General features: G+C 35.4%; 1 protein-coding gene across 16 annotated transcripts in view; it reads right to left on the bottom strand.

The window, feature by feature from the left end:
• Window positions 1–16,783, bottom strand: part of LOC134529158 (eukaryotic translation initiation factor 4E transporter-like) — a 262,122-nt gene that overhangs the window by 100,189 nt on the left and 145,150 nt on the right. For all 16 annotated transcript variants that reach the window (XM_063362951.1, XM_063362949.1, XM_063362953.1 and 13 more), the window contains 2 exons: window positions 16,422–16,610; window positions 14,308–14,435 (listed from right to left, as the gene is read on the bottom strand). In XM_063362951.1, the coding sequence (XP_063219021.1) occupies window positions 14,308–14,435; window positions 16,422–16,610 (317 nt within the window). The remainder of the gene's footprint in view (window positions 1–14,307; window positions 14,436–16,421; window positions 16,611–16,783) is intronic.

Here is a 16,783-nt window from a genome sequence, read left to right on the forward strand (position 1 = left end):
CGGGCCGCAGTTACTGGGGCGCGCTGTCGTAACAAGCCGCGCGGTGTGGCCTGCACATCGGGGTAGAGGGGGGGTAGTCTTCCCAGATGTTCTAGTTAGTTGTTTAGTAAATTTGACTTCAATAACGAGCTTTTGTTATGGTAGGCGCGGCAGGGCGCGCGAATTTAAGCGCAAGTGAGTAATGTAGTCGTCAAGCTCACTCAGGCGGAGGCTATGCGTCTCACCTGTGGTCACGAGTTGTTAGTTCGTTCGTGATGTAGGAATTCAGGCTCACTCAGGCGGAGGCTATGCGTCTCACCTGTGGTCACGAGTTGTTAGTTCGTTCGTGATGTAGGAATTCAGGCTCACTCAGGCGGAGGCTATGCGTCTCACCTGTGGTCACGAGTTGTTAGTTCGTTCGTGATGTAGGAATTCAGGCTCACTCAGGCGGAGGCTATGCGTCTCACCTGTGGTCACGAGTTGTTAGTTCGTTCGTGATGTAGGAATTCAAGCTTTCGGGCGGAAGCTATGGCCGACGCCAGAGGCCACGAGTCGTTTAATTTAAGTTAGGTCATAATGTAGTCATCTTCAAGCTTTCGGGCGGAGGCTATGGCCCTCGTCAGGGGTCACGCGTCATAGTTTTTAAAATGTAATGTTCGTTCGGGATTTCAAGGGCAGGAGAGGCCCCTACGTTATTTTTTTAAAGTAATCGATCAAGAAAGGCTTTTCGGAAAATGTGAGTATGGACTTATCTTTGTTTTAATTTTAAGTATTAATTATGATTTGAGGTATTCGGAAGGACTAGGGAAGTGTTTAGTGAAGTTCTCTCATTCTCTCTCTTGTAAGGTCGTTCAATCGTTAAGGAAGTAAAGAGATTATTGTTTTAAATTGTAATCCCGCTATTTAAATGTTCTTTAAAATGATGTTGAGTATTTGACTTTAAGAATAAAATAATTTTAATTAAGTATTATGTTATTTTGCAAAATCTCCTTAGTTCAGCTCTCACCAGACATCCTGTACGGGATGACGAACCTATGATCCTAGGTACAGTAAAGTATTTTATGAAGTTAAGACTAGTTGATGCCAAGCGAGTTGTTTCTATGTAAAGAGCTACGATTCTCTCCCCCCTCTGAAAGTGGATCGTGACAGAAATGGCGGTGGCACCGGCTAGGTGCACGTGACAGAAATGGTAGAGTTCGCCGGATAGGTTCTATTTCTGGAGAGAGAGAGAGGTAGATTTTTATGTTTATTATTAAGTTAGTTTCAGCTTCTGATAGCAGGTTATTAAGAGTTTACTTGAGGAGAGGATTACGGAATTTTAGTCTATAGTGGAGGAAGTCTTTGAGATTTTTTTTTTGACGTAACAGATGTTTATTTGAGGATACTTGTAAGGATAAAGTTTATAGTGATAAGTTGTTTTAAGTCGTTGAATTTATTGTAGATTTATATCGGGGATTATTACGTGAGGAGAATACGTTATAAGTTAAATGCTTATTAAAGATAATGCAAGTGGTTTAGTTTTATTAAAGTTAATTTAAGATTGTAGGTTAAGAGAATTATAATTTAAAATAAAAATTTTTTGTCGTAAATAGGAATTATTTTCAAGAGAAGTTTGTTTTGTTTTCGTGCGCGTAGGAGACGAGACGTACGAATTAAATCAGTCGAGGGAAGGATAAACGTTAGAAAGGAATTAAAGAGAAAACGAGAGTTTATGTAAAAGAGAGTTATAGAATTTATAGTGATGTTTTGTTTTAATTAGAAAAATGTTGAGAGTTGTTTCAGAACGACACGTCAGTGGACGTGGCAGAGTGAACACGTGACGGGGAGGTGCTGAGACCTAGCGGAGAACGGAGGAACCGCAAGCGAGGGTTGGCGCACCTGATGGAATTCGGTGACGTCACGGGCTCATACGGAGACGTGGACAGGCCGTGACCTTGTTTTGATCAGCTGTACGGTAACTTAGCGATAAGAAAATAGACTATTGGTTAAATAAATTTAAATTTAAGTGTGTTTTAGGAGAAGAGGAACTTTCAGTATGTAAGTAATTTATTTTAAGAATGGTATGATGTATAGGCTAGAAGTGTTTCGTTGTAAGTTGTTTATGTTTTTGTTAGTTAAATTCTACCTCGGTTTTAAAAATATTTTTTTGGGATTTGTAAACATTATTAAGGAGGTACACTATAAAATCGATAAGCATTGAGAAAAGTGGGAAGGATAGTTTTTGTGTGTAGAGGGAATTTACTCCAAGGGAACAGAGAGACAAAATTAATGTTTTCTTTAAGGCGAGGGACCCTAAGGTGAGGTGTTGTGTCCCTGGGAAGTAGGGATTGTAGAACAGACCCATAGGAGATGGGCTATCTACGTGAATTAAGGGTTAGGAGAATCCTGAGTGTTGTTAGTAGTTTGGGGCAGGAGTTCCCCATGGTAGTACCGAAGTGGCTATCCTGTATGGGATAGGGTACCATTTCAATGAAGTTTGTTGGTGGGGTTAGAGCCCCCTGTGTAGTGGGCCTATAGCAGATAGGCACTACAGTGAAATTTTTGGTTATTTTGTGAGGTAAATTCCCTGGAGGTTAAGTAAGATTGGATTCAGTTAGGAAGGAGGGAAATGAGAAACATTGCTGTAGAGAGTTAGTGTACTTGCCTAATGTGAAATTGAATGTTACTAAATTAATTTAGGAGAAAGTTTTGTTCGGTAAATAAATAATAATGGAAGATAGCTAGATAATTAATTAATTTTTTTTGAGTAAGGTGTTTTAAGTAATGAAATAAAATAAGGTGAAGTAATTTGAATAATTGGGGAGGAGTTTCTTTAAGAGTTTAGATAATTGTTTTTGAATTTATTGAGATATTCAGCCAGTGGAGTTTGAGTATGAGAGATACAGTGAGATTTCAAGGAAATTGGTTGTTTATTAATTAGGACGAATGAGATTTTATGATTTAGAGTCAGTAAGCATAGTTAAATTTACGACATAATATTTGTTGACAGTTTACAGTTATTAAGGAGAAAACAGAGTAATCTATTTATTTTTATTTTAAGGGTTTGAAGATAAGATTATGAATTTTTTTTTTGAAAGTTTCTTGGGCATGTTTGAATAATTTTTATTTGGATTTTAAGAAATTACAGAGAAAATTTAATTGATTTACATTAGTTTGGAAGTATGGAGGTTTAGTGTTCGATTAGCCCTAACTTGATGGTCGGATCCCAAAAGAATGCCGTAAAACCGATAGCCAATTGAGAGGAATGCGGTAGGCGCTTGTGTAGAGAGGGGTTGTGGGAAAACTCCTTGGGACTGATGGCAGATCAGGGGCCCTAAATAGTGTGTGATGCTGTAAAACCAGTGCAGAGAAAGCCTGGTATGCTTAAATTTTTGGGCACAGGTTATGTAAACCTGGGGTTCCATGGGATTTAGTCATGTTAGCTGCTGTGAGACATTAAGATTTCCAGGCTCCATAGTAAATTCAATGTAAATTTTTGTTTTCTTAAAATAATAAATTTGTTTTTAATTTATTTGAGATATTTGATTTGGAACAGTGAATACAGACCCCGAGGAATAAGAGTTGTCATGATGTGAGAGGAGAAGGTGGTAGGCCTAAAAGGGTACAGGCACCACAGAGGTTATGTGCATTGCATAATTTAAATATAAGGAAACTTGAGAATTTGAAATTTTGTTGTTGGTTTGTACACCCATAAGAAGAGTATAGGCAGAATTTTTATTGTTATGAGATGTCTAATTTAATTGAAAAGAAGAAAGTTTAAAGATGCAAGGTAACATTATTATTGTAATAATTGAAAGAGATTAAGAGGTAGAGAGAAATAGGCAGTTTTTGTTTGTAAGTACTAAAGTTTACATATAGAAATTTAGTAACTAAGAATGAATAATAAGTTAAGTCTAGTGTAAAAGTTTTTTTTAAGTTTGTTAAGTTAAGAGTCACAAGTAAATTTTTTTTTAGAGAGAATGTCTTTGATAGGAAGTATTAGAAACTTATGGGAATTTTAGGGTAACATAAATAATGTAGGTAATGAATAATAAATAGATGGTAGGTCTTAAGTTAGGATTAACATTTGAAGCAGAATTTAATTAAGAAGAAGGAAAATAAATAGGCCTAATGAAAAGAACAAAAAAAGGATTTTATGGTAAAGCATTTTTTTTAAGTAATAAACAATGAATAATAATGTTGTTTCAGGGTAATGTGTACTAATAATACAATTTTTTTTTAGGACCAAAGAACAGGAATTATGTAATTTAAATTAACATGTATTTTTGAAACTGTTACAGATTCCTTAAGATGAGCTGAGCAGCAGTCCAGTTTACAAGATGACAAGAGTTCGAGAGACAAGATACAAGATCACTGAAACAAGAGCCAAGACTGAAGATTCAAGAGAAGAGAAAGCTGGCAGCCATGGACTTACAAGTGGAGATTAATAAGGTCATGTAAAGTTTTATTTTTTTTTATGGAAGACAGTAACTGGAGTTTTTTTTTGTTATAAACATTATTTACAGAACTTTTTAGGTTATAGTAATGTGATGGAACTAGTGAGTTGTGGTAGCTGTCAAAAAGAACTAATACCTTAAGTTTAATTTTTAAAGTTAATTTTCTTAATTTACAGAGGGATTAGTAGTTTTTTTTAAACCTTATTTAGGTTGGAATTTAAATACAATAGCTTATTATAAATGTGTACGAACAGTTCAAGTTCACAGTACTGATAGGTAGGTCAGATGATCTTATTGATTTTGATGATTTGTTGTTTTGAGTTGATTTTTAAGTGTTGTGAATTAGACAATGAAATAGTTCTGAAAACTTAAATTATTTCAAGCTAAGAAATAGTAAAGTTAATTGTAACTCAAAGGACACCAGAATTTAATTTTTTTTTGAATTAGTAATGTTTGAAAATTTTATACTTTACAAGAAAGGTTATAAACAAACAGATCGGATGGAACAAGGATGCAGTAAATCACAATTTCATTTAGAATTATTGATTAGCTTTTGAGGTTATGAAGTAAAAGTAATTATAATTTAAAAGTTTGAATAAAAAAATGTTTTTTTTATTTGTTTGAAATAGAAAATTTAAAAGTTAATTAGTCATGATCTAGGTGGGTGATGGGGTGGGAATTGGCCACTCTTTTTCCCTATAACCTCCCTAACATGGCCTTCTATTACAACTAACAGAAATAAAGAAGAAGAAAAATGAAGAATTATTAGTTAGAATGTTTCTTTCATGAAGATACCTGATGAACTTTTACTGTTTGGAAGAATAGAAGCAAGGTTAGTCAGATATTTTTACTCAGAAGAAGAAGAAGATAAAGCAGTTTTATGACTCGACAAGCCAGAGATTGGTGTTTCCCCTCTGCGCTCCTATTGACTACGTTGTTTACTCTCATGGGATAGCTGGTTCGGCACCATGGAGAGAGATTGGTGGGCATTGTGGTTGCCCCCAGAAGAAAAGAAGAGTAGAAGAGGTTATGGGTGGGTCATGTGAACTGACCTTCAACCCAGTTACTTCGTGGGGACTATTTGCTGTATAGAGAAGATCAAGACTCAAGAGGTAGGGAAAATCATTGGAGGTCATGTTTCCCTTCCTTAAGTTTTTCCTATCAAATTATTTGCCTGATTAGATTATGCTAAGGGTGGGATAATTTATGTTAGCAGTTGAATTAATTAATTTTATTTTTTTGTGTGTTTGCATCCTTGCCCATCGATTGCAGTTTAGTAGTTAGTTTTGTATTTGTCAGGCGTGATGGTAATGCCTGTTGATGATGTTTCAGAATTGTAATCTGTTCGTGATGAGGATGGCACAACTCCGAAGCAGATGTGGGGAGAAGTTGTGAGCTGCCCTGGAAGCCAGTCCAGTAGCTGTTGGAGTTGAGTGGTGTTTGCTGATGGCCAGCCCAGGGAGCTACTCTTCTCGACAACACTGACTTCGAGGAGTTGCACCAACCTTCACGAGATAAGAGTTTAATTAATTGAAACACTGTAAGGACACTTAATTTTTTTTGAAGAACGAAAGAAGTATGGTAATAAACGGAAACCGAAAAAAAAATAATAATAATAATTATCAAGAATTTGCACATTGTTTAACGAATACTGAGAAACTAAGAACAGTAATTTAATTTGTAAAGAGAGCTTCACTAACAGAACAATTTTTTTAGAATTGAGAACTCGAGCCTCTGAAGGTTCCTGTGAGAACAAACCAGATAAAAGTTTTACATTTAATTTTATGAATACTTGTTGTTTTAAAATAAATCTTATGCAGAATCTAGATGTATGTTCAGACAGCAAGGAACTAAGAAAATTATTATTTTTGTGAAATGAGGAATTTATAGTTATGGTTTAATGGAAAAAGACAATTTGTAATTTTGAGGTAGCTCGATGGGGCTCGAGCTCTGTGAGGGGAGGGTTATGTCGCGGGTTGAAATTTTGCAGGGTTGTTGAAATCAAATTTAGGGACTTTACTGACGGGACTCTGGGCTGGCTGCTCTGTTCACTCGTCAGCGCAAGTGGCGTGACCATGTAATTGGGGCACGGGGCCGGCGCGGCGCGCTGCGGGCTTGCAGAATTTTGTTTGTTTGTTTGGCCGCGCGCTGGCGCAGCCACGGGCCGCAGTTACTGGGGCGCGCTGTCGTAACAAGCCGCGCGGTGTGGCCTGCACATCGGGGTAGAGGGGGGGTAGTCTTCCCAGATGTTCTAGTTAGTTGTTTAGTAAATTTGACTTCAATAACGAGCTTTTGTTATGGTAGGCGCGGCAGGGCGCGCGAATTTAAGCGCAAGTGAGTAATGTAGTCGTCAAGCTCACTCAGGCGGAGGCTATGCGTCTCACCTGTGGTCACGAGTTGTTAGTTCGTTCGTGATGTAGGAATTCAGGCTCACTCAGGCGGAGGCTATGCGTCTCACCTGTGGTCACGAGTTGTTAGTTCGTTCGTGATGTAGGAATTCAGGCTCACTCAGGCGGAGGCTATGCGTCTCACCTGTGGTCACGAGTTGTTAGTTCGTTCGTGATGTAGGAATTCAGGCTCACTCAGGCGGAGGCTATGCGTCTCACCTGTGGTCACGAGTTGTTAGTTCGTTCGTGATGTAGGAATTCAAGCTTTCGGGCGGAAGCTATGGCCGACGCCAGAGGCCACGAGTCGTTTAATTTAAGTTAGGTCATAATGTAGTCATCTTCAAGCTTTCGGGCGGAGGCTATGGCCCTCGTCAGGGGTCACGCGTCATAGTTTTTAAAATGTAATGTTCGTTCGGGATTTCAAGGGCAGGAGAGGCCCCTACGTTATTTTTTTAAAGTAATCGATCAAGAAAGGCTTTTCGGAAAATGTGAGTATGGACTTATCTTTGTTTTAATTTTAAGTATTAATTATGATTTGAGGTATTCGGAAGGACTAGGGAAGTGTTTAGTGAAGTTCTCTCATTCTCTCTCTTGTAAGGTCGTTCAATCGTTAAGGAAGTAAAGAGATTATTGTTTTAAATTGTAATCCCGCTATTTAAATGTTCTTTAAAATGATGTTGAGTATTTGACTTTAAGAATAAAATAATTTTAATTAAGTATTATGTTATTTTGCAAAATCTCCTTAGTTCAGCTCTCACCAGACATCCTGTACGGGATGACGAACCTATGATCCTAGGTACAGTAAAGTATTTTATGAAGTTAAGACTAGTTGATGCCAAGCGAGTTGTTTCTATGTAAAGAGCTACGATTCTCTCCCCCCTCTGAAAGTGGATCGTGACAGAAATGGCGGTGGCACCGGCTAGGTGCACGTGACAGTATTTTTAAAGTTTAGACTATTTCTTTGTGTGACTTAAATTTTATAAAATGTATTCCAGAACATTTTTGTTATCACAGATTTATCTGGCCTACAGATAAGCTTAATATGTTCCCCAGTGTTTATATAAGTGATTATACATAGGTTAATGCAGCAACACTCGCATGACTTCGGCACCAACGCGGCTAAGGAATTTTAACTTCAATATCAAATCAACCGAGCAGTTAGCAACATCGTAATTGTTGCAACTAAATATTGCAGGAACTTTTCCAGCCATAATACCCTTATCATAAGTGTGCTAAAAATGTAGGATCAGGCCCTGCCACTAGTATGCATTGCATAAAGTGTCTCCCTTTTTTTGATGACTTTTCTATATTGTTCTACTACAATATTTGGTTAATATTTTTAATTTATTGTACATTGATTTATTTTTGACACTTGACACCTACATTTGGATTTGAGGGATATATTCAAGGTACCTCTGGGATTCAAATTAGAGATTTGGATTCAAGAAAATTGGGATTTAACCCATCAGTTCTCACACTACTAGAGTGGCAATTATATTACTTGTACCTGGACTATGACTATATTAAAAATTAACTATGTTTTTTTTAAATGAACTAGTATATTTGCCAGAACCTTTGTATTTTTCAACCCTTATAAGCTGCAACCATGATGCAAGTCTATATATCTCAATGAAATCAAGTTGCAAGAAATAAAACCAATAATTTTAAGAGAACTTACTAAACATTTTAAGTGGTTTGAATCCTACTATTATTAAGTTTATAAAATCCTTAAGATTGGATTTATACACTTTGGTAGCTAAAATAGTTCCTAAAATGCTTGAATATTCACAAATATTACTTATTAAACATGGAGCTTCCTGAAGTTCTGCATAGGCGTGAGATGAGAGACGCAGGATGGAGAGTTTGTTACAGGGTTCTTTCTGCTTCTCTTCACTGACTGCTCCTTTTTAACCCTCCTAGATGACTACCGTACATCACAAACTTCTTTGCTTTCTGAACAGCCACCGCTTTGAATTACAGTCATTAAATGCAATTTTTTTTCTTTAACTACGGCTTGGTGTTTAAAGAGTCCATGTAAATCACTCTACTCAAGAGCTGCACCAAAAAGGGTTTAGTAAATATGAAATAAATTTAATAATTTAAATAATTCTCAAGTGCTATGTACCTGAATTGCAATTTCCAATCCATCTTTTTCATGAATTCAAAAAGTTTTGGGTCACATACTCAGTCACATTTTCACGCAAATAGATATGTCTATGTAAAACAGTCCACATGTGTAAAATAGCACACAAACCAGGGTGAAAGTTAATATTTATCAGTCTACCTTAATATACATTGTTGGGGGAAAACAGTTTTAGAATACTTAGTTATTTTAAGAAAATGTATTTCAGTTTCTCTTGATACATCTATTCAATAGTTCACAGAGTAGCATCATGGCATGCAAACTCATTTGAAAGCAGTGGTCACCCGGTGATTAGTTTCTATTGAATCAAAGAGAAGGAAGCTTTTATAGATCTGGAGGAAAACAATCGGCCCAAACATATGGCACTAAGACACTGCAAGCCTGACATGCAACATGTTTTTCTGGTATATTATATTTAGCAACCGACCGCATGGCAGTATTTATCTAATAGTTCCTGTAATTTGTCACCTTGTAAAGCAAGATGGTAGAAAAAAAAATTGCTCCTTTTACCCAAACAAATGCATTGGATAAAAAAACAAAGGAATATGCAGATATTCTGACCATTTAATCACCATGGCCTCATAAATTATAATATGCCAATTAACAGACAATTGGTGTGGCACTAGTTTGAGTGTGTTGTGCATTTTTCCTCATATTTTCAATACCATAGTTTGGGGTTACTTGGACCCCAAAACTGATTAATTATGTACATTCCTTATCAAACTATAACTTAAAAAACCTTTTGTAGTTACCTTGTATTTACCACTTTCCTTTAATTTTTCTTAACATTTTTTGGCTTTTCAAAACCATAATTTTAGTTATTTAAATATTTATTAACTATTTAACTTATGGTCCGAGCATGGGCTCAGGACATAGGGTCTGGAAATATAACACTTCAGAGACATTTTAGTTATGAACATTTATTTAATTTGACATAATAGGTACTGTTATTTTACATTAAAACTGAAAACAAACCTTTTTTTATTAGTGTAGGAGGATTGATTTTTTACTCTATATCACACCACTTGTAATACAAAATGTCCTTTTCCCAGGCTATTTCCAAGCCTTTTGAGTGGGTGTCGTGCAATCAACAATGACACCTTTATCGCTGACTCAATACTACTCCTGGAAACAACATATTTAACGAGACAAGAATGAAATTCCCTTCCTGTAAAGAAAATTTTAACGTGTGTAGCTTCATTTTCTTTATCCACCACAGGATTTAGAGATGTTAAATTAGAGGCTGGAGGTTTTGTAGGAGTCTAAGAGGCACAGTGTTTGGCACACACATTTCATTATCAGAATCCTCCGAAAAAATGAAACAAATTTCTCCAGAACTTGAATGCTGAAAGTATCATCATCCTCACTTTAAGAGTTATCAAAATGTTGAAGGGTTTTCTTTGGAGCTTTCGTCTTTTCAACTGAGTTAAGTAATTTTTTTTGTTTTCTATTCACAAGAAGTGGAAGCTTCTGATGTTTCTGGCAGAATATCACAAGCATGGATGCTTTTACCTGGTACAACTTGAATTTTCTTTTTTCTAGCCTCAGGCTTTACAAACTCACCTCTCTTCTGATCAAGATGAGCCAAGAAAGCATCTACAACAAGATTTTGGTTTAGTGACCTGTCTTGATTGGGTAAACAAGATAAAATTTCATTTTTAACATGAAGGGAAAATGCCGGCTTTCTTAAAACACGATTTTAAATAGTTTGCCAAGTTAGGCTTTATCTCATTTTAGACAAATCTGGGAAGCTTAGGGAATTGGTCTTTTGGTAGAGATGTAACTCTCTTTCCTGCGTCAGACAGTTTCCATTTTCACTTAGCTTTAAGCTACATTGAGGGGCTGAGTAAAATTTGAGGAATTATAGGGCAGTCAGACAAATCATATGTTATGCTCTTCACACAGTTTAACAACATTAAAGCGAAGATGTAATGACAAATTATCTCCAATCACAATTTGTGTGTCCTCTTGTTTCTTAAGGACAGGCAAAAGGTGAGTAGTAAACCATTCCTCAAAAATTGCAACCGTGCTTACTTCAGTTGTATCTTGCACCCAATTGTCCATTTTCTGCCCATGTTGTCCAAAAATGCTCAGCTTTATATATGATAAATGGTGGAAGAGATGACCCTGCAGCATTGCCACAAAACATAAGTCACGTTAGACTGTGGAATTGATTACCCCCTCAGGGTATTTACAACCTCTGCAGCATTTTATCTTGCTCCTTCCAGGATCATCAGACGAATTTGTCTCATAATAATTATAAATATTACATGGTGGAACATCTTTTGTCAGGGTAAACAGGTTATCAATATATTAGATGATTACATTTTCGTAAATTGCGGCAGGAGCTCTTGATGTTTTTTGCATATCTTATTAACTGTTGATGCCTCTTCAAAAATAATTTAACCCAGTCACTTTCAGGGAGATTGTTTTGGAAACATTTTACAGTTCTTCCACGCATAGCAAGGTAAGACTTGACAATAAACCAAAAGTCTAGTTCATCCACAGGAAATCCTAAATCACAGATTTTGTCTAAACGACTAGCAAAGACCACTAGTAACAATCTGATGTCCAGGCTTGTTAAAGATATTACTTTTCTATCTTTTTATAGATGGCTGATGTGTGTGAGAAATTTCTCCTGACCTAACAGCATTTAAACATTCTTATTTGTCAGCTGTAAAATCCACATACCTTCTGCTTGAAGGAGATCTGTTCTAAGTTCGGGGCATTTTTTATCTGCAAACAAATGCACACGAATAGTAGATAAACCATTTAATGAAGGTAAATTGACAAAAAGTAATATTTTTTCTTACTGTGAAATTTGAAGCAGTAAAACTAAATCCCATGTGTTCTTGCATAATCGTCACACATTTTATTCTAAAATCAAGTTTGAAAAGTAGCGGTGCGACAATTATGTGGGAAAAAATTTTTTTGTTAGGTAAAGTTATTCATAAACAACCCGTTCATGGAAAGTACGTTTATTTAAAAAAAAAAGGTGAAGTATACAAGAGCACGCCAAACTATTTATATTAATAATTCATTAAACATAAACCTTTCTTCAACTTTAAATAGAAAACCCAAACTGTAACGCGAACGCAAGCCACTTGAATCTGCGACGTGAACTAACGCGTAACTATTGCCGTAGTACAAATTTTCCACGAAAAAATGTGGGCCATCAAATGTAGTTAACTCGGCACTCGACAGAGAGCGCGCTGCATGCAATCGGCGAGATATCGATATTCGACTACGTGCGCGCGCTCTATACGGGAAGCAATATAATCAAACATGAATGATGCCAACTTGCGCTGGCTACATGTTCATAAGCCGTGCACCGTGGCGATGCAGATGATCTGATAAAGGAAACAACGTTAAAAACATCTTTAAAAGAAAATTTACGTCAGACAACTTCTTATTTCCGTTAAATAAGCAAGTGGTAATGTCCCAATAAATATTAGATTTCTACTTTAAAATATATCGTTTTATACAGAAAATCTACCTACACAAAGAGCTCGGCATCTAATAGCGGGACCAAAAACATCACTGGACGTTTAAGCGAGAAGTTTTTTATCCCAATTTTGACTGCCAAAAATTCAGGTGCGACGATTACACAATAAAAGAGGGTATGTACTTAACATATAATTATATAAATAATATTAAAATTTTTTTATTGGATGCTTAGTTTGCGAAACAACCATTTAAAACGTTGAACGTTTACAACACCATAGTTATTATTTTTTATTTATTTATCATAACTGTATTTTTAATTTGTTAACATTTTAGCTCTCCGTAAACTGCATTTGGTAGGAGTAATTCTGTGAAAATGGTACAGAAGTCTAACGGTTAATGTGACAAAGATGGCAGACCCACATGTAGCAACATAAACCTGTATATAGTCACTTTCATAAACATTAGGATACATACCTAATGAATTGGTGTGCCAAATGAAACTTTATAACAGTGAAAACACCATGGAATATATTTAGTAAACTACTAGTCATGGTAAAAAGTAAACCCCAGTTTTATAATACCTAATAAAAGTGGCATTACAATGATTATAATACATATTCTCTTTGCCATACGCCGATAGGCTCGGTGGCACTGTAGTAGAGCGTGTGCTTGTTGAACTCCAGGTATGTGGTTCAAATCGTGCCACTAAATTTTTTTGTCAACAACAAAATGTAATATTATCTATCAATAATGTTGAATCAGCTTAATAATGTTAGGGTTTTATTGCAGCAAGTATTTAAACATTTCCATCAAAGCAAAAACAAATATACAAACATATTCTTAGTGTTGTGTTTTAAAATGTTTCAAGTTAATATTTTGGTAATGTCATGGAAGTAAAACTTCTAACGTGCTGAAACTTTATAGTATTAACTGTTTTGTGAATTTTAACAAGATGGGAAGTATTTTAATAAAATTCCTTGTCGAAAATCAGGTCCAAAGCCAAGCTTTAACAATTATTCAAGTCTTTTATAAGAGTTGTTCTCCTATATGTGTACAATAGTGGCAAGCAACATTTACAATTCAGGCACAGAATTCTAGTGGCGGGTGCAGAAAATAAGTGCGTGATTCACGTCTAAATTTTGGTATGTACTTGAAAAGTTAATGTTTTATTGATCAGTACATTATTTTAAAAGAATTTTACTTTAAATTTTGTGACCAAGTTTCATTAAGTTTATTTGCAACATGAACATGAGAACACATTAATTTGCTCATTACCGAGGTTAGATGTTTACACATCACTAGCGAGTACTGAAAGACTAACATATATTTTTTTGACAATTGACACCTAGATTCAAATTTGAGAAGTATATATGAGATAATATCTGGGATTTGAATTCAGGATCTGGTTTCGAGAAAATTGGGATTTGACCTATCACTAGAGACCTGGAAATTCGCAGGTTCAATGACCTCCAGGATAGACTACTACACTACACACTCAGGCAAATGCCACCTGTTCATTGGCTGCTGACTTGTGAGTCGTCTCGACTGGGTGGCCTGTGATTCGACACTTCTATGAGTGAGGGTCTCTAATTGGCCCTCAGTCCTCCAGATTAACAGTGAACCAATGACAGAAGCAGCACGAAGGTATAATTATTTGAATTGTAGCATATAACGAAATGAATCCGCGGATTTTGCAGGTCTCCATCACTAATTCTAAGCAAAATGAAAAAAAATAGTCAAGTGGTTTCAAACTGACATCTGCATAACAGAGACAAATGAATCATTTAGTGATGCATCACTAAAGCAATTTTTTTTTAAGGGAAATCATAACCAAGAAGAAAAATTGACATTTAACAAGGCTAATCCAAATCATTAAAACATTAATGGATACATGCGTGGTAGTTACAGAACTCACCAATTTGTTGAAGACAACCAAATCATCCACATGCTTGGCAGGAACTTGCTGAATATGGTTATGCTGGCTGCTGCTCCGGCGCATTTTTGCCTCCAGTTCTTCCACACTGTGCACCTTGCCTGCCGCCTCTGAAAGTAACAGTTCCGCAATCACGAAGTACACTGCCGTGTGCAGAGAAGACTACATAAGTAGAAATTACTAACTTCAAGTTGCTTTTTTCATTTTTATTTATTTAATGCATATATTTATTAGTATCTGCTATAGGGAACTTTTAAGAGCAAAAGGATAGTGTGTTCTGCTGCTCTAAATTGAATATTGTGATCTTACTATATCACATCAAAATCCCCATCACTATTTACAAAAATATTTGTTTATCTTCTTAAGTAATAATAATATTATTCTATTTCAATTAATATACTATTAGAAACTTAGTCCTATAAATAGTGTATAAATGTGACGTCACAATGACATACACTATAAAAGTATCATTTTAGACATTTTTAATTCTTAATAATGTACAAGAGTTGATACTAAACGCATTAACCAAAATGAAACTGTCCATACTACCCCACTATATACATATTCCTGAACAAAGTGAAAATAGGATAGAAAAAATTAAACTATGCATTATGGTTTCAGCTGTTAATAGATGCAATATAAATAAAAATTCTGCTTTCCATTGTTTAAATTAATTTATTTTCAACCAGCTGTTTAGGGATGAAAAACATTTTGCTAGTCCATAAATTTTTCAAACACAAAAAATTAAATTAAAATTAAAATAAGGCACTTTTAGGCATTATAAATTATTTCAGAAAATTTCCTTTAAGCAGCTTACTGAATTTAGAAAATGGCAATTGCAAGTTTCATATAAGTTTAACAGATGTGCTGCTCTAACAGCTAACAGGAATACTATCAAACATGTGTACAACTAGCTCTGTGTGCATTTTCCTGTATCCCAAACTATAAGCAATAGGTGGGCAGGACCCTTCAGATACGTATAGTCTGGAAAATGTCCCGCATAAATTTAAGAGTTATACTAAACAACACCAATCCTGACATGAACATGACATGGTACCAAACAGGGCCCAACAGATTCTCAAAAAACATGTCAAACTTTTAAGCAGAAGATCTTTAAGTGTTCCTACATTGCTAGCAAAAAAAAAAATGTTTAAATGTGGGACCACAAGAGTTTAAAATGCTGGTAGCATTAAGAAATGCATGTTCGAAAATTAACTAAAGTAGAATTATAACACCGTATGAGTAAAATTTTTTCCCCCCTATTTCTAACTTCTTTTGTAGTGTGATGCTAATGCAAGAGAATCTCTCTCTTTTTACACTTATTCTCATTTCACATAATTTTCCAGAGTCCAATGAAAAAAAAGTGTAGCATGTACAACTAAGAACTAGGGGGTGCTGAAGGAACCATTACAAAGTTTTGGGACTAAGAGGCCTGACTACTTTGAAACCTTCCAGATTTATAAACTGGAAAGAAAAAAAACCTCGGGAAACCCAAATATTTCCATTAACAACATTTAGATACATTGAAAAAATTTTGGGAAATAAATTTTTGATTTAACTGTAACTATTTTGTACTTAATTTAATGGGGCACATAAAAAAAGAACTGGTACATTAAAAACCCCTTTTATACACTATGTATAAATGATGCAAACTGCAAAATAATGCAAGATAAATTATTACACAGAAAAAGTTGGTGAGAAATGGAAAAGAAATACAAGTAGAGGATAAAGTCTGTATTACACAAATCATTAATGATGGCGGTGTAGTGAGAAGACAATATTTAAACTCACATTCCAGAGGACCCGGTCACAATCTGGATGCCACCTTCCCAATTTAAATTATTTTATGGTTTCTTCAAAATCACTTCAGGAAAATGTTACCATGGTACTTCACTTCAGCCATGTCAGACTACTTCCCCAATATCCCTGATTTGGTTGTGTGTGAAGTCTCTAATGGTGAGAGATGTAAAGCCCAAAAAAAAAAAAATCAGTTACTAAAATGAGAAAAACAGAAATTAGAGAAAAGAAAAACAAGACAGTTCGTCAAAAAATCACAGCTATAATAAAAATATTTGAAAGAGCTTAGTTTCACTCACCAAGATCTTTTATACTTGGAGCTTTTCCACCTTCAGTGCCAACCCCTCGTTGCAACATCTCCAGCAAAAAGGAGGGTTTTATGTGCATTCTATTATCTTCAAATGTAGCAGCAGGTGCAGGAGAAATGGGGGCAAAATAGGCATCCGACACTGGTGTCGGCAGGTTCAACATGTTAGATTTCTGAATGTCTGAAACATACATTGTTTATAAACTTCCAAATAAACATAAACATCCATGAGTGTATACAACTTAAACATTGTGGAACATCAAGGTGTGAATTCACATATTTTTAACTCTCAGGAATTTTTTTAACAGAAAAAAGCAACCATTTTAAATTTGTCCTTAAGAAAAAAATTATATA

The sequence above is a fragment of the Bacillus rossius genome, chromosome 2, assembly GCF_032445375.1.
Source record: "Bacillus rossius redtenbacheri isolate Brsri chromosome 2, Brsri_v3, whole genome shotgun sequence".
NCBI lineage: Eukaryota > Metazoa > Arthropoda > Insecta > Phasmatodea > Bacillidae > Bacillus > Bacillus rossius.